This window comes from Schistocerca piceifrons, chromosome 2, assembly GCF_021461385.2.
Source record: "Schistocerca piceifrons isolate TAMUIC-IGC-003096 chromosome 2, iqSchPice1.1, whole genome shotgun sequence".
Lineage (NCBI taxonomy): Eukaryota > Metazoa > Arthropoda > Insecta > Orthoptera > Acrididae > Schistocerca > Schistocerca piceifrons.
Genome location: NC_060139.1, coordinates 794,105,116 through 794,131,783, shown reverse-complemented (window position 1 = coordinate 794,131,783; position 26,668 = coordinate 794,105,116). Strand labels below are relative to the sequence as shown.

Sequence of the window (26,668 nt, the reverse complement as noted above, 5' to 3'; positions counted from 1 at the left end):
GCGTGCACGCTGTGACCCGGAAGTTGCACATGTGCAGGAGCACCGCACGCGTGCAGAATTTCTGGCCGGCCCTGGGTTAGACCGTTCGCTGGGTGCAAGTCTGTCGATTTTTCGCCACATCGGCGATTTGCGGATCGACGCGGATGAGATGATGATGATTAGGATAACACAACACCCAGTCCCTGAGGGGAGAAAATCTCCGACCCAGCCGGGAATCGAACCGAGGCCTTTAAGAGTGACATTCTGTCACGCTGACCACTTTTTTTTTAAAAAAAAATCTCATTTTGTTCGCTTTTGTTCGTCGCAACTGCTCGGAGCGGACGTCATAAGACACCCTTTTCAGTTCGTCGTTGATCCATTAACTCAGTTTTTTTTTTATTACAGAGGGCAGCTAACCCTCTAACCGAACACGCTGAGCTACCGTGCCGGCGACCACTCAGCTACCGGGGACGGAAGTTTTATAATTCTCGACATCATTCCATTTCTCATATAGTCCACCCACTACATACATACTTTGCACTTCTTCCGTGCATCTATGACAGTACAACTGAGACGTATCCATCATATAGGTGTCACAAAAGTATACGGCAAAAAATGCAGGATACTTCCCCCACACGTAGACGAATAAATTATATTGTATGAACATAGGTTTGGAAACGCTCTCTTTGCATGTTAATACTCATCTTCTCCAACTCATTAATTATAGGAAACACACAAGAATCGAACGTTAGAATCATGCGAAACATGCACGCTTTATGGCGTCTGGTTACGTTGTGCACCGCTAATGTTTCGTTTTACATGTGTCTGTTGCTATGCGACTTACGTCATTGCTTGTTTACTAGTAACTTTAACTGTTCCAGCGATCGATACGACGGTTGGAAGCACCGCCTTACTACGTATAGTTAGTCACAGACTTGGCTCGTGCAACGGCAGTGTACACAAATGAAGAGACGGCAGATGCCCATTTGATATATGGATTAGCTCACAGCAATGGTGCTCGCGCTCAACGTTTGTATCGGGAGAGATTTGTAGGACGAATGTGACCGACAGGAAAATGTCTGAAGCCATCGATCGTCGTCTTAGGGAACATGGGGCATGTGAGACTGATACTCGCGCCCTTGGGCGGCCTAGAAGGATGAAGACACAGCACCGGAAACGGTAATTCTTCATGCAGTTGACGTCGACCATAGTCAGTACAATACATTTAGCTACAACACTGAACGTTGACCGCATGAGTGTCTGGCGAGTGTTACACTAGGACCAGCTGCATCCGTAACATTTACAGCGCGAGTAGACGCCATCAGCGGCTGATTCTCCTGCACGGGTACTCTCCTGCGAATGGTCTACTCAAAAGAGTGTTAACCCTAATTTTAGTACAACGGTGCTGTTCACAGATGAGGCGTCGTTTCGACGAGATCAGATTGTAAATGTTCACAATCGGCGTATGTGAGCAGCCTCAATCCTGACGCAGCTGTTGAAGCAAGTCATCAACAAACACTGTCAATGTTTGGGCCGGCATAGTTGGTGATTGTTTGGTAGGCCTCACTTTCCCCCACCCAGGCTCAAAGGACAATTTTGTAGAGAATGTTATACGTGATCTTTTAGGAGATGTGAGTTTAGCGACAACACATGTACCTCACCCAAGATGGAGCACCTCCTCATTTTAGTGTTAATGTCCGTCGGTTTCTAAATAACAGATAAGGTGAGGAATAGGTAAAGATGGACCACTTGGCTAGTCTCCACGTTCTCTGGACCTAAGAGGCTGGACTTTCATTTGCAGGGGCATCTGAAAGCTCTTGCGTATGGAACTCAAGTACAACATGTGCTCTTATTACGAAAGGATGCGGAACCATACCCAATACTCCAGGGATCTGAGATTAACTACGCCGGCGGATTGATGTATGTATCACTGTCCACGAAAGGCATGTTGAACATCTCCTGTGAGAAAGTCACTGTCATTTCAGAAGTAAGGACTCCAGCAATCGAGTGACTTTAAAAAAAATAGACCTAAGTGTAGCGCACATATTCTAATCTGGTTGATTGTGAATTTACTGTCACGTAACGCTAAGCAATATTCTTTCATTTTTCTGCCACTATATAGTCGTTATTTTATGTGAGGACTGGGCAGATACACCGGGAAGGAAAGCGCTGCGTTTAACTCATAAGGAAGGAGGGCTCACGGTGTGATATCAGGTTCCTGTTTGTTGGCAGAAGGCAGCCAGTGAATATCATTAGGCCCCAGGAAGACTGGCAGCAGGGGCTTCTCCCGGCTCTGTGTTCTTGTGGGTAGAGCCAGCGCCCGTCCTCACTGAGAGCAGAGGACACTGTGCTGCCACCGACATCCTTATAAATGTTTGCCCTTTCTGTACGAACACTAAAGGATGAGATACTACAGCAGCACCCAGGCAGCATGAGAAATTCGTTCGCTTTTGCTTCAAACAATTAAATGTCACCCAAGCGACTGTACTTCACACGAAGAAGCCAACCAATAAGAGGCGCTGATCCTGGTTGGTACTAATTCTATTTTTGTGCGTTTTGCGCTACAAGAGTGTGAAGTTTCTGCTGCGTTCTTCATTTGTCCATGAAGTAAGCAATATTCTGAAGAAATATTCTGATCCGTCACATTGGCTACAGCATAGAGTCGTCCCCTCAACATATGTTTCTTATTTTTTATTTTTTTTGAAAGTAGGGAGCGGAAGACAGAGTACTAAGATTGGCGGCTTTTCGGCCCCTCGCCGCTGTCTGATTCTGGCCTGAGTTGCCCTTTTGACTTTCAATTTGTGATTTTCTCTCAGTAACATTGAATTCGTTAGCTGTTGAAACGAGGATATCTCGTGGCGTTTTCTCCGCGCAATCTTCCATAAAGTTTGGTACCTGCCCACAGCGTTAGCGTCATTTTGTGTAAATTCAATCGAGATTTTAGAAAACTTCGCTCTCTGTTGACTTCTTGTGAACTACAGCCAACAATTACAGGAAATTAATGTCTTTTACACTCAGACCTTATTTAAATTTTGAGATCCTTTAACTGTCCTACGTCTTTCCCATGGTTAGTCGTCCCATTGATAATAAATATAAACTGTTCTACGCCACGGTGACGGTGTTATCGTTATGCACAGTTACGATCAGTTACTTATTATTCTGTGAGGGTAACGAGCATTGCACTCGTTCGTTTTGTGTGATTATAGATCTTTTTGACTAGGGAGATTTCTGTCGAATTCCTCTAGGATAAAACTTTGCTCTGTGTTGTTTCATCATAATACAGCGAAACGACCTTGCAGTATTCAGACGCAACAAGTAACAAAAAATTTGAAGCTACGTCTTATTCCAATGCAGGTCACGAGCACACTGCCCTGCAGATCAGAGACAAACATATATTTTCCATGAGGTGTCGGGATGAAGCCAGTGCAGCTATAGAGTGGAGTGGTGCAGAGCAATCGTGTTTTGTCACGAGTGTGTAACATCAGTATGGACAGTTATTTTTCCTCTGTTAGAGCGAATTTCCCGCGATACCACAGCACGGACTAATGCCATCAAATAGCCGAATGTTACACGCACATTGTACACAAGAATTGTAAGCTAGCACGAACTGTCTGGGGTGGTCACTGCTTGTGCCGTGGTAAGCTATACTTGCATGTTTCCAGTGCCAAATGAATGAAAAATGTGGCGATGGATTCGTACCTCGGTACGAGCTCTAGTTGACGTGCATAGGGAATGAAAGGTTTATTAAAACTTTGCCAGGACGACTAATGTGTGTCACTCATTTCTGTTCACAATTCCGTAGCTGGGCAGCGTTTGGATTTTGAGTCGGCCCTCGGAACACTGCGATAGGAGTGAACGTTTACACGTAGCCCGGCATTGCGGTAGAACGAACTCAACTGTTAATGAGAAGCATGGGGTCGCTGCAGTTAGTTCGTCAGCGCGACCTGTAAATTGGACGGTAAAAAATTAAAAGCGGCCGCATCCAGTTATTGAACAGTCGCACTGCCGCAGTTAACACGGCAGAGCAATATTAGATTGGCCTGACCCCGCGGGGAATGGATAGCAAAACGCGACGGCAGGAGTCCTCGGCCGTCGACGTATTTTCATTCCTGCCACCTTGCTGAATACGAGCAGATTGCTCTTAAAGTTTCGCTAGATTGAGAATTCCCTGTTTCAGTTGTTTTTATTATTGTTGCCAAGTATATCACAAATATTTATTAGGCCCGCAAGCCAACAGACGGAAAATGTTCGAACGGCCCCACTCATTGTCTCCATACCTATCCGTTGAATCATGTGAGAATTTTAATTAGCAATATGCAGGCTTGTTTTAACGTTAATGTGGTGCATTACCTTGTCTCATAAAAACAGAAAATGATTTTTGGTGCAAACAAAAATCAGCTGTCACAATTAAATTTAGCCGCCCACTTCGAGACTATTGATTCATTATTAGGTCAAATGTAAAGCTAAACAAGACACGCAGTACCATATCAAGGAAGTCCATAGTTTCCACCTTCGTAAAATGGGCAATCAAAGAAACCGAACACAGTCCACAAGTAGACCATTGATTAGTTTCATTCAATAGCAATCGCCACACGCCGTAAGATATTTATCCGACTGGGAAACGAGACGATCAATCCCTGTTTCTTATAACGCCTCTGACGGGTCTGCAACCTCACCCACGCTTACACTTCCTCATTCGACTGAAAGCGACATCGACACACGTCTTCCTTCAGGTCGCCAGTGATATGAAAAGCACACACTCCTCGAGCGCGGAACCACAGTCAGCGCGCAGAGCTGTGAAGACACTTTGCAGAAACTGCGACGTGCCCTAAAGTCAAAATGCCCAGGAACGCTGTCGTATGGATTCATCCTGCTGCACGATAATGCCAACCACCCACCATTGCCAATCACAAGAAGGCTACGGTTCATGCGATTTGGTTGTGAAATACAGCCCGACTCTTTTACCGTGTGCTTTTCACATATCTGGCGACGAAATTTCAAACCCGCGTCCGGGCATCCTGCTTTATGTTTTCTTTGATTTCCCTAAATCACTGAAGGTAAACGCCAGGATGGTTACTTTGAAAGAGTACGGCCGACTTCCTTCTCTAACCCGATGGGACCGATGACCTCGCTGTTTGCCGGCCACTGTGACCGAGCGGTTCTAGATTCGAATCCTGCCTCGGGCATGGATGTGTGTGATGTCCTTAGGTTAGTTAGGTTTAAGTAGTTCTAAGTCTAGGGGACTAATGATCTCAGATGTTAAGTCCCATTGTGCTTAGAGCCATTTGAACCATTTTGAACCTCGCTGTTTGGTCCCCTCCTCTCCCTCCAGAGGAAGTTTTTAAATTCAGAGGGGTGTTCCTGGAGCCACTATGTAGCAATTCTGAACGTGTGGAGTGTAGCATTGTCCTACTGGAATTGCCCAAGTCGGAATGCACAATTGACTAGAATGGGTGCAGGTGATAAGACAGGATGCTTACGTACTTGTCGTCTGTTAGAATAGTATCTAGGCAATCAGGGGTCCCATATCACTCCAACTGCACACGCCCCACACCATTACAGAGCCTCCACCAGCTTGAACAGTCTCCTGCTGACATGTAGGTTCCATGGATCCATGAGGTTGTCTCCCTACCCGTACACGTCCATCCCCTTGATACAATCTAAATCGAGGCTCGTCCGTACAGGCAACATGTTTTCCGTAATCAATAGTCCAATCTCTGTGTTGTCGGGCCCAGGCGAGGCGTAATGCTCTGTATCGTGCAGCCTTCGGCTGCGAAAGCCCATATCGATGATGTTTCGTTGAATGGTTCGCACGCTAACACTTGTTGATGGCCGAGCGTTGAAACCTGCAATAATTTGGGGAAGGGATACACTTATGTCACGTCGAACGATTCTCTTCAGTCGTCTTTGGTTCTGTTCGTGCAGGATCTTTTTCCGGCCGGAGTAATGTCGGAGATTTGATGTTTTACTAGATTCCTGATCACAGCACAATCGTGAATTGGTCGAACGGGAAAATCCCCACTTCATCGCTACCTAGGAGATGCTATGTCCCATCGGTATTGCGCCGACTACAACACTAAGTTGAAACTTATTTAAATCTTGATAGCCTGCCATTGTAGCAGCAGTATGCGATCTAACAAGTGCGCCGGACACTTGTCTTATATAGGCGTGCCGACCGCAGTGCCGTTATCCGCCTGTTTAAATGTGTCTTAACTTGAATACGCATGCCTATACCAGTCTTTTTGTAAATCACTACGAGTTTCGAAGTACCTAACTATATTTGTTTATTTACATGAAGTTTTTTGTGGTTTAAGCACATATAAAAATGGAAAATACTTGCCGAAATCGGTAATGTAATTTCTTTTTCTACACATCTAAGCGATCGTTGACGTGTTAAATTATTAGGTCACACACTTCCAGTTGACAGTATGCTTATTTTTATAAAATATGTGGTTGTGTACAAACAGTAACACACAACCAAGCCATTTGCTGGCCATTTTCCGCATCCTTCGTCTGTATTAACTGTAATCTTTCCTCCAATGACTTCGGCAGCCTCATGTTTCAATCGTTTCAAGCTTCTTCTTCTCCGGCTTTTCGATGTTCCACTCCTCTGTTCCACAAACACTGTGCTCCAGATCTGCACTTCCAGGAAATTCTTCAATGTTCTGTGGAAGAATTATTTCCAAGGCAAAGCCAATCTACTTATGGTATTACTCTTGCTTCAGTAAGCCTGTGTAATCTCGCTTCCTATATAGGTGAAATCTTTTACTTCATCCGTTATTGTATGTAGTAACCGGTTTGGAAGAGTGGATGATTCATTGGTCATCACCAGGCCAAAAAGCACGTGCTGCAAGCGGTGACGTAACAGTGACGTAATGTCTCCCGTTGCGTTATCGAATAGCGCAACGAGAACGTTACGTCACTGTTTGCTGCATGTACCTTAAGCCTGATTATAACCACTGGCTTTTCGAAACCGGTTACGGCATTTTTGAAATGCTTTGGTGATCACTGATGTAGGCAGACGAAAGACGATGGTCAGTTACGTACACTGCTCAGAAGAATTAGGGAACATGAATTCGGACGTCTGTCATACTCCATGGAGCAATAATTAAGGACAGGTTATGTTACCAAATTATATTAAGCATTTGTTCACAACAGAAGATCATGTCATGCTCGATCATTTACATAAAGAAGCTGATATGTCCGACAGTCCTTGAAAACAAGACGGAAAAAATCATTCATGTCGTCGTGGGTGTTTTCCATTCGACTTTAAAAGCTTCAATAATATATGTGCCTTCCGTGAGCGTTTACACCTAGTTGCATGCTCTGTATTGTTCCACGGAAGTCTACCTGTTTCCTCAATGAGAGTTCTTGGAGAGTCTGTAGTGGAACAGGACGACCACGAACACATCTGTCAAGCTTATCCCTGGGGTTTAGGTCGGGATTTACCGCCGGCCATTCCATCACTTCAATATTCAGACTTCGCAAGACCCTCGTGCTGACGCCCGCCACATGGGCCCTGGCATTGGAAGGAATTCAGGGCCAGCACCGAATGCGGCAGCTACCACATGGAGCAACAGGATGTGTTGGACGTACTGCCCGGCCATAAGGCGACCACTGACAACGACAAGATGGCCGTGACTGTCAACACTGAAGCCTCCCCACATCTTGGCCAAATCTGTCGATTTCCTGGACAACATTTGACATGTACTGCTAGTCCTGGGTTCCCTCAAGAACAAGGCCGTCACATTCGAGAGAATATCTGGACTCGTCTGTGAATAACACGTTTCGCCAGTAATGAAGTTGGCAGTTGTTATGAGAACTGCAGATCTGAGGGCGAGCTGCAAGACGTCGTTTCTCAATAGGGTACTTGAACAGGACGTCTCGGTCCTAAGTGCCTTTTTCATAACCTCTAACCTCTTAATTACACTCTGATCCGACACAGCTTCTCCAGCGTCTCTTCTGAGATCTTCTTACAATGCTCTGGCGGTAACCGTACGGCGCCGCAACGCATTGCAAGCGTTCGATTGTATACAACGTCCACAAATGACAACTGCCACCGGTGTACCTCACTGGAAAACACTGGGTTGGGTTAGGTGGAGGCCGAACAGCGACGTCATCGGTCTTATCGGATTAGAGTAGGATGGGGAAGGAAGTCGGTCGTGCCCTTTCAAGGGAACCATCCCGGCATTTGCCTGAAGGGAGTTACGGAAATCACAGAAAACCTAAATAAGGATGCCGGACGCGGGATTGAACCGTCGTCCTCTCGAATGCGAGTCCAGTTTGCTAACCATTGTACCACCTCGCTCGGCAAAACACTGGGCCGTCGGCACTTACTTCATTCTGAGGGACCATCTGACTTTGTAACGCATAACGCAGTCAATAAATAGCCGATGATTTTAATGTTGACTAAACTGAAAGCGAAGATCTCAAACCATGCAGTCAGATCAGGTACCGTCTGTATCAAAATAAACATACCGGATTTTCTAAATCTACATATATACTCCTCCAACCAGCAAGCGGTGTCTGGCGGAGGGCACAATTCGCGCCAAAGTCATATTTCCCCCTGTCTGTTTCACTCGCGGATCGCGTGAGGGAAAAACGACTGTCTGAACGCCTCAGTACGAGCTTAACTTAGAATGGAGATCATTGCACGAGCTGAAAGTTGGTGGTAATAATATATGCTCAAATCCTCGGCGAAGATCGGATTTCGGTATTTAGTGAGCAGCCCCTTCAGCTTGGCGCGCCGTCTATCTGGAAGTGTATCCCACTTTCTGTGGGATTTGTAACGCTCTCGCGATGGCTAAATGTACCAGTCACGAATCTTGCCGCTCTTCTTTGGACCTTCTCTTGAATCAGACCCAACTGGGAAAGGTCCCATACAGACGAACAGTACTCTCAGACTGGACGAACTAACGTATTGTAAGCTATTTCCTTTGTTGAAGGACTGCAGCGCTTGAGGATTCTACCAATAACCCGCAATCTAGAGTTAGCCTTGCCCGTTACTTGTGTAACCTGATCATTCCGTATGAGATCACTTCGAATAGTGACATACAGATACTTGACGGGTGTTACCGCTTCCAAAGACTGATCATTTATTTTGTACTCATACATTAATGGGGATTTTCGCCTTGTTATACGCAGTAGGTTACACTAATACCGAGAGATAACTGCCAGTCATTACACCATGCATTTATTTTCTGCAAATCCTCATTGATTTGTTCACAACTTTTGTGTGACACTACTTTCCTGTAGAGTACAGCATCATCAGCAAACAGTCTAAGGCCGCTGTCAATACCATCAACCAGATCGTTTACGTAAATCGTAAAAAGCAGCGGACCTATTACACTGCCCTGGGGCACAGCTGAAGCTACACTTGTTTCTGTTGAAGTCACCCCGTTTAGGACGACATATTTCTCCCTGTCTGTTAGAAAACTTTCTATCCAACCACATATGTCAGCCGGCCGGAGTGGCCGAGCGGTTAAAGGCGCTACAGTCTGGAACCGCACGACCGCTACGGTCGCAGGTTCGAATCCTGCCTCGGGCATGGATGTGTGTGATGTCCTTAGTTAGGTTTAAGTAGTTCTAAGTTCTAGGGGACTTATGACCACAGCAGTTGAGTCCCATAGTGCTCAGAGCCATTTGAACCATTTTTGAACCACATATGTCATCGGATAGGCCGTAAGCGGGCACTTTTTGGAGCAAGCGACAGTACGGAACTGAGTCGGACGCCTTTCGAAAGTCGAGAAATATGGCATCAACCTGGGAGCCGGCATCTAGAGCCAGTTGTATATCATGCACAAAGAGGGCCAACTGTGTCTCGCATGGCCGCTGTTTCCAAAAACCGTGCTGGTTTCTGCAGATAAGCTTCTCAGAGTCTAGAAAATTGGTTATGTCTGAACACAAAATATGTTTCCATGGTCCTACAACAAATCGATGTCAGTGAAATTGGCCGTAATTATGTGCATCGGATTTTTTACCCTTTTTATAGATTGCTATGATCTGGGCCTTCTTCCAGTCCCGTGGAACAGCGAAGTGTTGAGTGCTGTCCGCAGCTCGTGGTCGTGCGGTAGCGTTCTCGCTTCCCACGCCCGGGTTCCCGGGTTCGATTCCCGGCGGGGTCAGGGGTTTTCTCTGCCTCGTGATGACTGGGTGTTGTGTGATGTCCTTAGGTTAGTTAGGTTTAAGTAGTTCTAAGTTATAAGCGACTGATGACCATAGATGTTAAGTCCCATAGTGCTCAGGGCCATTTGAACCATTTTGTTGAGTGCTATTGACAAGGGATTTCGAATTGATGCCGTATTTCTAGATTTCCAGAAGGTTTTCGACACTGTACCATAGAAGTAGCTTGTAGTTAAATTGCGTGCTTATTCTTTTGAACGGTGTATTTTCTGTTGGCAATAAGGTCCTTTTTTTTTTTTTTTTTACTTAAAATTTGTGCAATAATCGCCTAGACTTTTGAGAGTATGACACTGTACCATAGAATTGACTTGTAGTGAAATTGCGTGCTTATTCTTTTGAACAGTATATTTTCTATTGGCAATAAGGTCTTTTTTTTCTTTTTTTACTTAAAATTTGTGCATTACTCCGGGCCTAGAAGTATGAGAGTAAGCCCAGGTTTAAATAGGGAAACCAGTCCCAGAATGGCTCGGCTGGCGACGTGGTGAGCGGCACGCTGGAGGGGCACGCCTAGCCCCGATATTCCGCACCGGGCCGGTCGCCGCTCAGCGCTGCGCAGAAATTATCATTAGCGTCCGCGACAGGCCAGCCACTCGCCGTAATGGAGTTCGCTTTACGCGGAGGGCGTGGCCGCGCCATCCGTGACGAATGGCCCCATCAGGCGGCGCCCAGGGCTTCTGTTTTATGCAGGCCCTCCGCACTCTGCCCCACGTCATCCCGCCTGCGCCTTTCTGCTCGCCGTCTCCGTCATCATCAGCACACGACAAGGCTCCGCTTTAGGCTTTGCCGTCTCGAAGAGTGACAGCATTAAAGTCGGAGTGGCGGCGTCCTTTGGATGAAGAAGGCGGAAGGAACTCCCCTCCCCCTCCTCCTCCCCTCCACCCACGCATTCATCTCACATTACACTGCTGTGCAAAAAATCTACGGACGAGCTAGGTAAAGTAACATAACATATTAACGACTCGGTGGAGATAAAATCTGGCGATGAAAAACCTTTTATAATGTGCTATTTTCATCCCCTTGCCGTCTTGTGCTTGAGGTCAGCGTAAAATGAACATGCTTTTTTATTCCAGTCTCTGATCACAAATGAATTCTTTAGACGATGACCATCTTCAGATCGTTTTTACACCATGTCCTAAAGTGACACAGCCATTTGGCAATAATCTCTATGTGGACCATGTGGCCTATTCTACACCATATTTTAAATCTATGTGACGATGCTATGCTGATTATATTTATATGTTTTGACATTGACATTATGGCTGTATCACTTTAGGACATGGCGTAAAAAAGATCTGTAGATGGTCATTACAGACTGAAACCAGTCATGGTCTAAAGAATTCATTTGTGATCAGAGACTGGAATAAAAAAGCATTTTACAGTATTGGATCACTGTTTGTTCACGCGATTATGTCACAGTTGGTAAAATGAACATATTTTACATCAAAAGATTTTAAGACCCGAAGATGACAGCATAGGCTGCTGAAACCGGTTGTCTTCAATACTTAACAATCATATTGTCGCAGTGGAAGTTGGGTAGCACCGTGGTGTAGTGGTTACGACATTAAATTGTTGCATGAGTTAAACACTCACCTGTACTGCACAATTTTAAATTCTATATTCGGTTCGAGTACATTCTAGAAGTATCCAGAAATGTTAAGAATCATTGTACTGGAATGTTCTGTAGCTGTATATATACTGTATGTGTTCTGGCCAGGGTCAGTTCGCTCCGCGCTCTTGTATGTGCAAGTGCTGAATAACCTTCGTTAAGTGATGTTAGTGTTCGCCATTCATCTATTTACACCTTCTTCTACATGACGGTACACAACCGCTAGCTCGACGAAAGATCGTTACCCAAAGATTGGAAAGTTGCATAAGTCACACCAATATTCAAGAAAGGTACTTGAAAAAAAATGTTCAAATGTGTGTGAGATCTTATGGGACTTAACTGCTAAGGTCACTACTCCCTAAGCTTACACACTGCGTAACCTAAATTATCCTAAGGACAAACACTCACGCCAATGCTCGAGGGAGGACTCGAACCTCCGCCAGGACCAGCCGCCATGACTGCAGCGCCTCAGACCGCTAGACTAATCCCGCGCGGCAAAGGTACTTGAAGTAATCCACTAAATTACAGGCACATATCATTACCGTAGATAGGCAGCAGGACTTTTGAGCATATATTGTGTTCCAGCATTACGAATTAGAGAACGGTCTATTGACACACAGTCAACACGGATTTAGAAAACATCGTTCTTGTGAAACACAACAAGCTCTTTACACACACGAAGTGTTCAGTGCGATTGACAAGGGATTTCAAATCGATGCCGTATTTCTAGATTTCCAGAAGGTTTTTGACGCTGTACCATACAAGTGGCTTGTAGTGAAATTGCGTGCTTACGGAATATCGTCTGTTATGTGACTGGATTCGTGATTCCGTGTCAGAGAGGTCACACTTCGTGGTAATTGACGGAAAATTATCGGGTAAAACAGAAGTGATTTCTGACGTTCCCCAAGATAGTTTTATAGGCCGTCTGCTGTTCCTTCATCTATATAAACGATTTAGGAGACAATCTGTGCAAACGTCTTAGGTTATTTGCAGATGAAGCATCGTTATCCTCGACGGTGAGTGTTCATCAGAAACAAGGGTATCGTCAGGAGTGCCCCAGTGAAGTGTGATAGGATCGCTGTTCTTGTCTATAAACATAAATGGATTGGCGGACGAGTTGGGCAGCTATCCGCTGTGTTTGCTGATGGTGCCGTTATGTACGATAATTTGACGAAGTTGAGCGAATGTAAGAAGATACAAGGTGACTTAGAACAATTTATAGTTGGTGTGATGAATGACAGCTAGCTCTAAATGTGGTAAAATATAAGTTAATGCGGAAGCGTAAGAATAACAAGCCTGTAAATTTGGGATGTAGCATTAGTAGTGTACTGCTTGACACAGTAATGTTGTTTAGATATCTAGGCATAAAGTTACAAAGCGATATGACACGGAATGAGCATGTGAGGACTGTGGTAGGGAAGGTGAATTGTAGTCGTCGGTTTATTGGGAGAATTGTAGAAAAGTGTGTTTCACTTGTAAAGGGAATCGCATATAGAACGCTGGTGCGACCTGTTCTCGATCCATTCGAGTGTTTGCGATCCGTACCAGGCCGGATTGAAGGAGTACATCGAAGCAGTTCAGAGGCGGGCTGCTAGATTTGTTACCGATAGGTTCGAACAACACAGGTCTTACGGAGATGCATGGGGAGCTCAATTGGGAAACCCTGGAGGGAAGGAGACGTGCTTTTCGAGGAACACTACTGAGAAAATTTCGAGTACCGACATTCGAAACTGTCTACCGAATTACATACATTGCGCTTGAGGACGACGAAGATAATATACGAGAAATCAGGGCTCACACGGAGGCATATAGACAGTCTAGTGGAATAGGAAAGGAACTGACTAGTAAATAGGAAAGGAACTGACTAGTAATGGTAAATGGTGCTCTCCAATCGTGGAGTATCTATATAGACGTAGATATAGACTGTGTGCGGTGTGTCTCCATTTATCCGCGACCGGTGGAATGATAGTCGTGTGCGCTCCATTTTGAGGAAGAGGAAAGTAGTTCCAGGTATTTAGCGCCCTTTGTAACAACTAACATGACTAGCGGCGTATGGGGCCAACTATCTGAAGGTCTCGTGCCAGAAACATAAATAGGTTCCAGTTTACGAGCGTCATCTGGTTGGCGACAGATCGCAACTGAGTGGCGCCTAGCATTATGTGTGTGGGCTTAGTGTTAGTGGCGTCCTCTGGTGATTTCACTCTGGAGCTATCGACTGCGCACACAGCGCAAGGAGAGAAGAAGCTATGTAAGAATGTTAAAGACTAAGTGGGCAGATAAAGTTCGAAATGAAGGTACTTGTGAAGACCCTTACAAGGAAAAGGGACAAGTAAATAGGACATGGCGCAGCACACAGAAGTAATGAAACTGAGGTTGGAAGGAGCAGTACAGGCATAAAATAATAGGGTCTGAGACAAACTAGATTATACAGAAAAGTGTTTAGAAGATGTTGTTTAGTAGTTATACGGAGATATATTAGTTAAAGTTTGGGTAATGTAGGGGATAGCATCAAAGTAGCTGAGTCTAATGAATAAAATAAAAATAAAAGTCCTCGCGTCCCTTGATTCTGCCCACTCCATATTGACACCTCCACTATAGTGAACACCACCTCATCAAGACAGTTATGCGTCTGGGAATACATTAATACATTTCAAGTGATCTAGACGGTACAGATCCTTAGACTTTATATTTGACTGATCTAGGTCACTAGGCCACTGAAGAGAAGTGATCTAGCCGCTCTGGTTTAGTTATTGTGTGGATTACTTAAATCACTTAACGTGAATCACAGGATGGTTCTTTTGAACAAAATATGGCCCCAACCTCACTCAACCGCAGGATTCGATCCGTGGAGGCAGTAGACACGACACTCGACCTACCTATGCTGATGGTAAGTATAACTGTATTACCGAACTAGGCGGCTCAGTGGTTGATGCACTGGACTCGCATTCGGGAGGACGACGGTTCAAACCCATGTCCGGCCATCCTTATTTAGATTTCTCGTGATTTCCCTAAAATCGCTTCATGCAAATGCCGGGATGGTTCCTCTGAAAGGGCACGGCCCACTTCCTTCCCCATCCCTCCCTTATCCGATGGGACCGATGACCTCCCTGATCCAGTCAACCTATAACTGTATTATCATGCACTATGGAAGTTTAATGACAGAGAAAAGAATCTAGGTCGAGGAAATGAGAAGTAGAATATAAGCTCGTAAAAGAACATTAGAAAACATGAAAGACTGTCTTAGCGGCAAAAAGGATCCTTTGAATAAGAGAGAAGTTCCGTAGATGTTTTGTCTGGACTGTAATATTACATGAGAGTAAATCATGGACCGTTAAAAAGAAAGAGCAAATACTGTCAATTAGTTTTGAAATTTATTGTGGAGTAAAACTCGTAAAGTGCAATGGATTGACAGAATAACGAATGAAGAAGTTTTCGAAAACTACGAGTGAGAAGGAAATTGGTGGAAACGATAAGAATGTGTAAACATATTCACTGAAACATATATGGCGAATAAACCGCCTGTAACGAAGAATCATCGAAGGAGAGATTGGAGGGAAGAGTAGAGAAAGGTTTGGAATGCTGAATGACATTAAAAGTAGACGAAGTTACCAGGATATTAAGTAAGGCACAGGGCGAAGAAAGGTAGAGAGTGCTCTTATGATGCCTGTAATGAGGCAGATACAGCGAAGAATATGAAGATTATCCCAAAAAAGAAATACTGAAGGTGAGAGAAAGGGCGAAATGAATTTGAGAACAGTGTATGGTATACTTGTTCATGTAACAGAACCAAAAGGTTTGAAAGAGATAGTTTCTCTGTTATCATTTAGATAATTATGACAACATTTGTTTCTGTGGTTGTAGATTTCAAGTTGTTCATAAAGGTTGTAAGTACTAAAGTTCTAAATTGTACTTAATCAGAGAACCAACAATCAAAGAGATGTGCATAATGCATCGGTTTCCTTGGGCCTTCAGTTTTCTGAGCAGTTTGATGCGGCCCACCACGAACTGCACTTGCACTCAACCTCCTCAACTATTTCTTGGATGTATTTCAACTTGTGACTTTCTACAGTTTTTAAACTCAACAGATCCCTTGTACCATGGACCAGTACCCTGATACTTAACACATGCTCTATCATTCTGTCCTTTCTTATTGTCTGTGCTGTCCGGTATTCCTTCCCTTGCCGATTCTACAGAGAACCTCCACCTTTCGTATCCCATTGTGCGGCTGGTCCTGGTGGAGGTTCGAGTCCTCCCTCGGGCATGGATATGTGTGTTTGTCCTTAGGATAATTTAGGTTAAGTAGTGTGTAAGCTTAGGGACTGATGACCTTAGCAGTTAAGTCCCGCAAGATCTCACACACATTTGAACATTTTTTTATCCCATTGCTCCACCTAATTTTCAACATCCTTCTATAGCACCCCATCTCAAACCTTTCGATTATTTTGTTTTTCGGCTTTCCCACAGGCAATGAATCACTTCCATAGATTCATAAAAAAATGGTCCAAATGGCTCTGAGCACTATGTGAGTTAACATCTGAGGTCATCAGTCCCCTAGAACTTAGAACTACTTAAACCTAACTAACCTAAGGACATCACACACGTCCATGCCCGAGGCAGGAATCGAACCTGCGACCGCAGCGGTCGCGCGGTTCCAGACTGAAGCGCATAGAACCGCTCGGCCACTCCAGCCGGCCTTCCATAGATTGCTGTACTCCAAATTAAGGCCTGTGTTTGACACAAGTACGCTTCCTCTTTGTCAGGAAGGCCCTCTTCCCCTGTGCTATGCTTCTTCTTACATCCTCCTTGTTTTGCCCATCGTGCGTAGTTTTTCTTGCAAGGACGTCGAATTCCAGAACTTCGTCCGTCGTGTATATCTACTTAACTGCCATGCTATAAACACGGTAACAACATGTATAGCGTCCTCCTAAAAACGAGAACAAATTCGAAGGGAGAAAGGTGTGGCATAGTTCTGGGACCACAGGAGAATTCCCGCAGTAGAATGGGCTCTAGAGTAACATCCGCGTGACGACAGAGAACAGTAAGCAGTCGTGACGGTACGCGGAAGCGCGCCTTCAGTGGAATGCCTGCGGCTGGTGTAGGTACCGGTAACCGCAGAAAGGCGCTCTTTTCGGCGCTTCGGCGCCAGAAGTGCCGACGGCTACCACAGGCGTCTCTGTATGCGCGGCGCGGCGCACAGCTGCGAAAACACTGGCGCCAGAAACACGAGCCACGGCTGGCTCAGTTTTGCCTACAGGCGAGGGCTATTCGTGAGCACGCCGCCGTCCACAAGTGCTGCTGCCACTCCCTCCTGCTTCACTTGTACCAACAGCCAAAGTTTTACAATCCTCGTGGCTGTTGTCACGGTGCTGGAACCTACAGTTTTTGGTGTCGAAACGGCTCTGGAGAATTGATGTCGTTCGTGGTGAGTCACGAGCGACAGCTTCTGTAATTTCTGACTTAAATTAAACGACACAGAATAGCAGTTGCGACGCATATTGGTCCCACTCTGAAGAAGTACGACCGTTACTGTTAGATCGCGTGCGGACGTCGCAAAATGCGCGAATAGATAGTGAACCGGCGATTTATGATTAATAAATTTGGCGTGTCTACAAACCATGTTTGTAAATGCATTGTAAGTGCTTCACGCTACCATTACTTTACGTGATACACAGTAGAAGTATAATACTACTGTTTTTTTTTTTCAGTCATCCGTCCCCTGACTAGTTTGATGCGGGCCACCACGAATTCCACCCTGAGCCAATCTCTTCATCTCAGAGTAGCACTTGCACCCTACTTTCTCAATTATTTGCTGGATGTATTCCAGTGTATGTCTTCCCCTGCAGTTTTTACCCTGTACAGCTCCATCTAGTACCACGGAAGTTATTCCCTGATGTCTTAACACATGTCCTATCATCCTGTCCCTCCTCCTTGTCAGTGTTTTCCACATATTCCTTTCCTTCTCCGATTCTGCGCACGGCCTCCTCATTCCTTACCTTAAGAGTCCACCTAATTTTCATCATTCGTCTGTAGCACCACAGCTCAGATATTTCGATTCTCTTCTGTTTTCCCACAGTCCATGTTTCACTCCAAACGTACATTCTCAGAAATTTTTTCCTCAAATTAAGGCCCTTGTTTGATACTAGTTGACTTCTCTTGGCAAGGAATGCCATTTTTGCCAGTGCTAGTCTGCTTTTGATGTCATCCTTACTCCGTTCGTCATTAGATGTTTTACATCCTACGTAACAGAATTTCTTAACTTCATCTACGTCGTGATCATCAATTCTGAAGTTAAGTGTCTCACTGTTCTCATTTCTGCTACTTCTCATTACTTCGTCTGTCTTCTCTTTACTCTCAATCCATATTCTGTACTCATCAGACTGTTCATTCCGTTGAGAAGATCATGTAATTCTTCTTTAGTTTCACTGAGGGTAGCACTGTCGTCAGCGAATCTTATCATCGGTATCCTTACACCTTCAATTTTAATTGCGTTCTTGAAACTTTTTTATTTTCGTCATTACTTCTTCGATACATACATTGAACAGCAAGAGCGAAAGACTACATTCCTGTCTTACACCCCTATAATCTGAGCACTTCGTTGTTGGTCTTCTACTCTTATTGTGCCCTCCTGGCTCTTGAACATGTTGTACATTACCCGTCTTTCCTTATAGCTTACTCCTATTTTCTTTAGAATGTTGAATATATTGCAAAATTTGAAACTGTCAAACGCGTTTTCCAGGTCGACCAATCCTATGAACATGTACTGATTTCAGTCTTGATTCCATCCTCAGACGCAACGTCAGAACTGCCTCTCTCGTGGCTTTACCTTTCCTAAGGCCAAACTAATGTTCATCTATTACATCCTTAATTTTATTTTACATCCAATATGCATATGAGCATCTTGGTTGCATAAGCTGTTAAGCAGATTGTGCGATAATTCTCGCACTTGTCGGCTCTTGCAATCTCGGGGATTGTATGTATGATGTTTTTCCAAAAGGAAGATGGTACATCGCCAGACTCATACATTCTACAAATCAACGTGAATAGTCGTTTTATTGCCTCTTCCGCTAATGATATTAGAAATTCTGATGAAATTTATCTGTACCTACTGCCTTATTAGCTCTTAAATCTTCCAAAGCTCTCTAGAATTGTGATTCTAATACTGAATCCCCTGTCTCCTTTGTCACGTCATCGGACATGTCTTCCCCCCCCCCCCCCCCCTCTCATAGGCCTTCAATATACTCTTTCCACCTATCCGCTGTCTCCTCTGTAACAGTGGAATGGCCATTGCGCCCTTAATGTTAGCATCCTTGCTTTTAACTTCACCGAAGGTTCTTTTGACTTTTCCGTGTACTGAGTCAGTCCATCCGACAATCATTTCTTTCTCGATTTCTTCACATTTTTCATGCAGCCATTTCTCCTTAGCTTCCCTGCACTTCCTGTTTTTTCATTCCTAATCAACTTGTATTTCTCTATTCCTGAATTTTCCTGAGTATGGTTTCTTGGCAGTTATCTTCTTTGTACCTATGATAATCTTTCCAACAACTATGATTACCCTTTTTAGGGATGTTCGTTCCTCTTCAGGTGAGCTATAGCTTAACGCAGTATCTATAGCCTTCGAGGACTTCAAGCGTGTCTTTTGTTCCTTAGTACTTCCATGTCCACTTCTTTGCGTACTGATTCTTCCTGACTAATCTCTTAAGCCTCGGCCTACTAATTTGTGATCTGAGTCTGTATCTGTTCCTGGGTACGCCTTACAACCCAGTATCCGATGTCGGAATCTCTACCCGACCATGAGGTAATTTAACTGAAATCTTCCTGTATCTCCAGGAATTTTCCAGGTATACCACCTCCTTTTGTGATTCTTGAACAGAATATTAGTTATTACTAGCTGAAATTTATTGCAGAACTCAGTCTCTCTTCTCTCTCACTCCTGGTAGTAAGCCCATATTCCCTTAACGCTTTCTTCTACTTCTTCCTCTACAATCACGTTCAAGTCCCCCAAGAGTAATAGATTTACATTTCCCTTTACGTACTGAATTATCTGTTCAGTATCATCATATATTTTTCTTTAATCTTCTGCTTGCGACGTAGCTATGTATACCTAATGTACCGTTGTCGGTGTTGGTTGGCTGTCGATTCTGATGAGAAGAACTTTATTACTGAGCTGTTCACAGTAGCTCACCCTGTGCTTTACCTTCCTACTCTTACCAAATCCTACTCGAGGTAACATTATTCTGCGGATGTTGATATTATCCTATACTCATCTGACCAGAAATCCTTGTCTCCTTTCTATTTCACTCCACTGACTCCCACTATATCTAGGTTGATCCTTAGCATTTCCCTTTTCAAATTTTGTTGCGTCCCTACCACGTTCAGACTTCTGACATTCTACTTCCCGACTCGGTATGCTTCCGTTGGTTATTCACTCTTTTTCTCACGGCACCTCCCGCTTGGCAGTCCCCTCCCGCTGATCCGAATGGGCCACTAATCAGTAACCTTTTGCGAGTGGAGAGATCACCACGACACTTTTTCAATTACAGGAAATGTTTTGCGGGTACACGCTAGGTGTCTTTAATGCAATGGTTTGTATTGCCTTCTGTATCATCATGCCGTTGACCATTGCTGATGCTTTCACATGTGGTGCACCAGCATTATACGCCGGTCAGCAAACATTCGTCGACCAACTTTGCATTTCACAGCTGTTAACTCCGTGTATTGCAATGGAAGACGCACTGAAGATGCAAAAATGTTAACAGTGACAGGAATTTGTGTACGGTTGCCTATACACGTAAGTCTTCTAGACAGTCGCTAGTGAGTTACGTCATTGTTATACAGTCGCTGGTGAGTGACGTCATTGTCACATGCTTTCCCTTTCCTCAACGAGCAGAAGTGTGTTTATACCGCACTGCTAGGCCTGTCGTTTGTTTCTCGCGAAGTGGGAGACAAAAGAAGAAAACAAAGTTTTTCGAAGTACGAGATGTATATGCTTCACGAATGCATCAGTTCTTGAAAAACTGACTGCTGCAGTACAAAAGAAGAAATTTACAGTGCCTTGTTTTGGTGATTGCCTTTTTTCATGATGGAACTTGCTCTCAATCCCTATGCCTGAACAGTCTGTACGCTATGGTGCCCTCTTTGTGCAACCACAGCCGAACTGGATGACAATGCCGAGCTTTAATCAACTTTATATGACTACCACAACCATGATGCCTTCTATTCCTTTGTCAGTGGCTATGACCCAAAAGAACCTCAAAGGTTATATTTTGTACTTTATTACTGACGTCGTATTATCTATGTTAAGATGTCGGCATGATATTTTATGCTACCTGACAATGATCTGATATATTCACTGTAAATTCGAATGCCTGCGTCATTTAAATAGAAAATCATCAAATATCTGCTAATTAACACATGTTATTTTTATGAAAATGCACTTCTCATTTCTAACTATACTGCACACAAAAATCCAAAAAATGCTTTAAATGGCTCTGAGCACTATGGGACTTAACGTCTGAGGTCATCACTCCCCTAGAACTTAGAACTACTTAAACCTAACTAACCTAAGGACATCACACACATCCATGCCCGAGGCAGGATTCGAACCTGCGACCGTAGCGGTGGCGCGCTTCCAGACTGTAGCGCATAGAACCGCTCGGCCACTCTGGCCGGCACAAAAATCCAGTTTTCATTGAAAACATAAATTCTTATCTAGCCAACTTTTATAAAAGATTGTTAAACAAGATCGTAAAGTTAAAATACTACAAATCAAATTTTATTTACCTTTTTGTAATTCACACTTCACACAAATGCTCGAAGAACATGCACCTTTGTTTGAAAACTCGAATTCACCTGGAATGGAAGCCAGGCCACCCTCGTAGTGAGCAAGAACGCCACCAAAGAGCCACATCGGTTGTCGAAAAGAAGTCTCGCTAACTTTAGCATGTTAAACATGGTAGGAAAACTTAGAAGATTTTCTCGACCATTTTCAAGGGTTGCATCGAACTACAGTACTTTGGAAGAGGTAGATTTGAGTTTTAAACTTCACGTACCATAAATATAAAAAAATACAAAAATACAAGTGTCGTGTAGTACACTCGTTAGACAAAAACAGACAATGTGTTACGTGTGGAGGCAAAATTTAATCCTACACCTAGTAAGTTTGATTCATAAGTTAGTAAACTTTCTTGTTTTCTTTTGGGTGTAGGGTACGGCATACGATGCCTTGAGTCTATCTCAGTACGTCGAAAATCTCCCCCATCTCACTACTGCAATCTTGCAGTTAGAACCGTGGATATCTCGCGAAAAGCGGGCTTGAGCCACAGTAAAACTTAACGAAGTTGGTGCACTCGGTCGTAACTGTCCTGTCCTAGTAAACAACACGTTGTTTTGAAGAAGTGTGTGTGTGTGTGAGAGAGAGAGAGAGAGAGAGAGAGAGAGAGAGAGAGAGGGGCAGGGGAGGGGGAGGGGGAGGGGGAGGGGGAGGGGTAGGGGGAGGGGGAGGGGGAGGGGGTGGGGAGTGAGGGGGGGGGAGGGAGGAGTGAGGGGGGAGGGGAGTGAGGGGGAGTGAGGGGGGGAGGGGAGTGAGGGGGGGGGAGGGGGAGTGAGGGGGGGGGAGGGGAGTGAGGGGGGAGGGGGAGAGGGGGAGCAGCACAAAGTCTCCCTTACCTCGAAATAATAAATTTCTTAACTATTCACCAAGAAATAATAATTTCTTAATGAATCACAATTACGAATAGCAAAAAGTACTCTACTTGGACATCCTCACTATTTCGTGTCTCTCGCTCGCCTTCGCTTATCGAATTGGAATTAAAATTATCATCGATGCTGTACTTGGTTTGTGAATCTATAATTACCGTAATTCTGATTTGCTGATAATATTTTCCTACCTCTAGAGAGTATGTCATCACGGAAGGAATACATCTTTATGTCATAATTAATGTTGTTGTGTCACTTTGATCTTTTATTGATGGACGTGGTTAATATTGAGTCTCACTGTTCACAGTTTGTGACTGACTCCATGTGACAACACAGCTGTGACGCCCTACCTTCTTTTGTCAGTGGTTATGACTATAATAGAACCTCGCAGGTTGAATTTTGATATTGACACCTTATTATTTATGTTAAGATGACTGCTTGAAATTTTTTGATACCTCATGATGATCTGTTCACTGGCAGTCAATAAAGGGTTTAATTTAATCGTCAGCAAATGAGAGCTCATTTAAGCAGGCATTTGTTTTCCTTCTTCCGTGGTGCATCCGTAATTTCCTTTCTTATAGTTGCTCCTGAATGTGCGGCCGCTGTACCTCTGACAAGGGGACCGAACAAACTTTCCCTCACCGATTTTATTCATATTAATAGAGTGTGTAGGGCACGACTAAAACTCGATCATATTTCATCATATTAAACACGAAAATTCAACTCTCAACTGTTTCCGAGAAAATCGCTTTTGAATATTTTAGGCGTGCTTATATACTTGGTGTGACGGTAGTTTTCCGCAGCCGTCCGAGTAAGCAGATAGTGTCATAATCGTCAGGTCTCTGGATCAAATATAGTTCCCGGTATTCTTATTCTTTTTTCAGTTCCACCTAATTCCAGCAATAGAGAGTCATGCTAGACGACGAAACTATGTGATAATAGAGAACCATGCATGAATGTAAACCAAGTTTGTTTTGCAATAGACACAATGAAGAAAAAAAAATTCACATGCAAAAATTCTGCATGCATTACATGTGCTGTCGTAATAGTTATTGTTTTGCGTGTTTCTATGATCACTATCATCCTGATTCGTGCAGTGCTTCACAAATACAGATACTAGAATATAAATAAAATGACTACACTGATTCGGCTAAAAGTTCTTGTGTATCCGATTTATATGCAATCTCCTCACGGAAACAAATTATCCTTTTTTTTCAAGGTAAATATTACGAAAATAATAAATGAATCATTATATACTGATGATTTACACAGTCATAATAAATCTGTTATTAGAAATGCGTCGTGAGGAGATTTGATATAAATCGGATACACAAGAACTTTGTCAAATCAGTGTAGTCATTTTATTTATATTCTAGTATCTGTATTTGTGGAACACTGCACGAATCAGGATGATAATGATCATAGAAACATGGAAAACAATAACTATTACGACAGCACATGTAATGCAAACAGAATTTTTGCATGTGAATGTTTTTTTTTTCATTGTGTCCATTGCAAAACAAACTTGAATTACATTCATGAACGGTTATCCATTATCTCTTAGTATCGTCGTGTAGTATGCCTATCTATTGCTGGATTTAGGTGGAACTGAAAAAAGAAAAGGAATACTGGGAACTAGATTCGATCCAGAGACCTGACGATTATGACACTAACTGCTTACTCGTTCGGCTGCGGACAACTTTAATAGTAGAATGAATTTTCACTCTACAGCGGAGTGTGCGCTGATATGAAACTTCCTGGCAGATGAAAACTGTGTGCCGGACCGAGACTCCAACTCGGGACCTTTGCACGCGAAAAGCAGAGGTCCCGAGTTCGAGTCTCGGTCCGGCACACAGTTTTAATCTGCCAGGAAGTTTCATATTAACTTTAATAGTAGTTACCATCATACCGAGTATATAAGCACGCCTAAAATACTCAAACGCGACTTTCTCGGAAACAGTTGAGAGTTACATCATCTTGTTTGCATATGTTGAAGTCCTAGTCGCGCCCTGCGCACCTTGTCCGTATGAATCAAATCCGTGATGGGAAGTTCGTACGGTCCCCTTGTGAGCAGCAGAGCAGACCTAAATAGTTCACCGACCTGTTTGTTGTTCTTGCAGGCAGACTCCAGCAACATGTTGGACGCGCAGTCGCAACTGAAGGCGCACGCGCAAACGGCGCGCAGCTGGTGGCGGCGTTCCACGCATGCGCGGAATCCGGGGGCGCATGCGCGTGGCGGCGCTGTCAGCGGCAGCTGGTGGCGCGTCTGGAGGCTGGCCGACGCGCTGCTTCACAACGGCTGCTGACTCCTCAGCAGTCAGCAGTCAGCCACCGCAGCCGCCACAGTCTCAGGGCAACCTGTCAGCTCCGCGCCCCCCTCAGCTAACTAGCCACTCTTCCTACTTTCTCTCCTCGCCAGCGTCGCGAATATCGCCGCTGGCTAGACGGAAACGTACTGTAGTCCGGGAAGTCCAGTCCACTTTCATCCTTTGTTACCGACACAGTTCTGCCTTTCAACATTGTACTGCTCTCGGATTACACTCCGAGAGACACTGGAGATTATTGACAAATAAGTATTCATAGGACATTAGCTTGAACAGGCTGCGATTAAAACGGTATACTCTCTCATAGTTCAGTTCATAGAGAGAGAGACACTAAACTATTTGCCTATAAGGCACTAATATCACTCTAATTAAATAACTTGAAGAAATCCAATTTTAAAATATAGCTCTCCTGTTAGCTATAACTAAATTGCCGATTAGTCAAAGGTAAAAGAATGCCGTAACTAATTCTTCCATATAGTTTTGTCGAGAGTTACGAAAGGCCTCGTGGAAGTTTTTAGAAAAAAGTATTTAATTCTTTTTCGTATTCACTATTGTCGGCCTTTCGCAGTGAGTTTCTTAGTAGTATAATTTTTTGAAAAGAGAGAAAGAATTCACTTGTTCCAGAGGGCGATACTTGTAACATTGTGATAGATTTATTGTAATATATACAGCAGATCTATATGTACATAATACAGATGTTAGATTATTTTAGCTTTTTAAAATTAGCACATTATAATGTTATATAATATTGTACGTTATTATGTAATGAAGTTTGATTAACATTAAAACATTATTTCTTTTCAGTACTTTGCAGGGAATTCTCCTTATATCCGCTGTGAACATCAATTCCCAAGTTTATTTCCAATCTAGCTAAAAATGTACTACATCTGGTGAAGAAGTAGTTACAGTTTCAGAAATTAGGACATTAAGAAAAACTGGAAGGTGCACACTACGTGGATGGACCAGCTCTGGAAGTTAAAAGCTGTAAACTAAAAGCGCAGAAAAATCAAAGCGGATCAAGGAACGAATGCATACTACAAAAGGCATGTTTATGTCATACGATTTGATACAGATTAAGCTGTATAGCCATATTCCGTCCCTAACTGCTTCTTCAGAAACACTATGACATTTTACATCAATCTAATATTAATACAATAAATAATAATAATAATAATAATAATAATAATGATAATAATGATAATAATGATAATAATAATAATAATAATTATTATTATTATTATTATGACTATTATGTTACTTTCCAGTACTCTTTGTAAAAGACTTCATTCCGAAAGATTATCTGGTTGCAGTTGACGGAATGTCGCAATGTATTTAAATGTGTGATTATTTTTAAGCACACATTTGCAACTATTTCGACATTAAATAAAAAGTAATCGTTACGCTATGAAGGAAATGGTGATTTGTGTTGAACTAGTAGATAAAGAACGCTCTCGTGTAACAATGTTTGTCGTCAGACTCCTTGTGATGATAACACTTACATATATAACCACTCATACAATTCATTATTAGCCTACACTACTCTACATTTCCAACATTACACTTTACAGGTCTGGTAGATTCCAGAACGAATGCATTTACAGCTGTAGTAATGTACCTACAGTAAGGTCTAACCCTTCAGACAACTGTAGATATTCTATCTTTGTCTTGGTTTAATAACCATGTACTGATGTATTGCACTATTATCTGTTATAAAAAGGAGTTCCATCGGCAATGCAAATGGACATTAATGAGTTTATACCAGTTCCATGACGTGGCCCTGCAGGTATGTATTTAGGTTGGCCCTCCTAAGAGTCATCACGCGCATTTTCTCTAGTTGTTTGGCAGATATTTTTCTCTAGTATTTCGGCAGATATTTCCAGTT

The 26,668-nt window shown here is 43.5% G+C and overlaps 1 protein-coding gene across 1 annotated transcript in view; it reads left to right on the top strand.

Moving 5' to 3' along the window:
- Nucleotides 1-25,507, top strand: part of LOC124775859 — a 187,496-nt gene extending 161,989 nt beyond the window's left edge. The window contains exon 4 of the mRNA XM_047250693.1: nucleotides 24,583-25,507. Coding sequence (XP_047106649.1) covers nucleotides 24,583-24,768 — 186 coding nt within the window. The 3' untranslated portion in view covers nucleotides 24,769-25,507. The remainder of the gene's footprint in view (nucleotides 1-24,582) is intronic.
- Nucleotides 25,508-26,668: the final 1,161 nt, after the last annotated feature.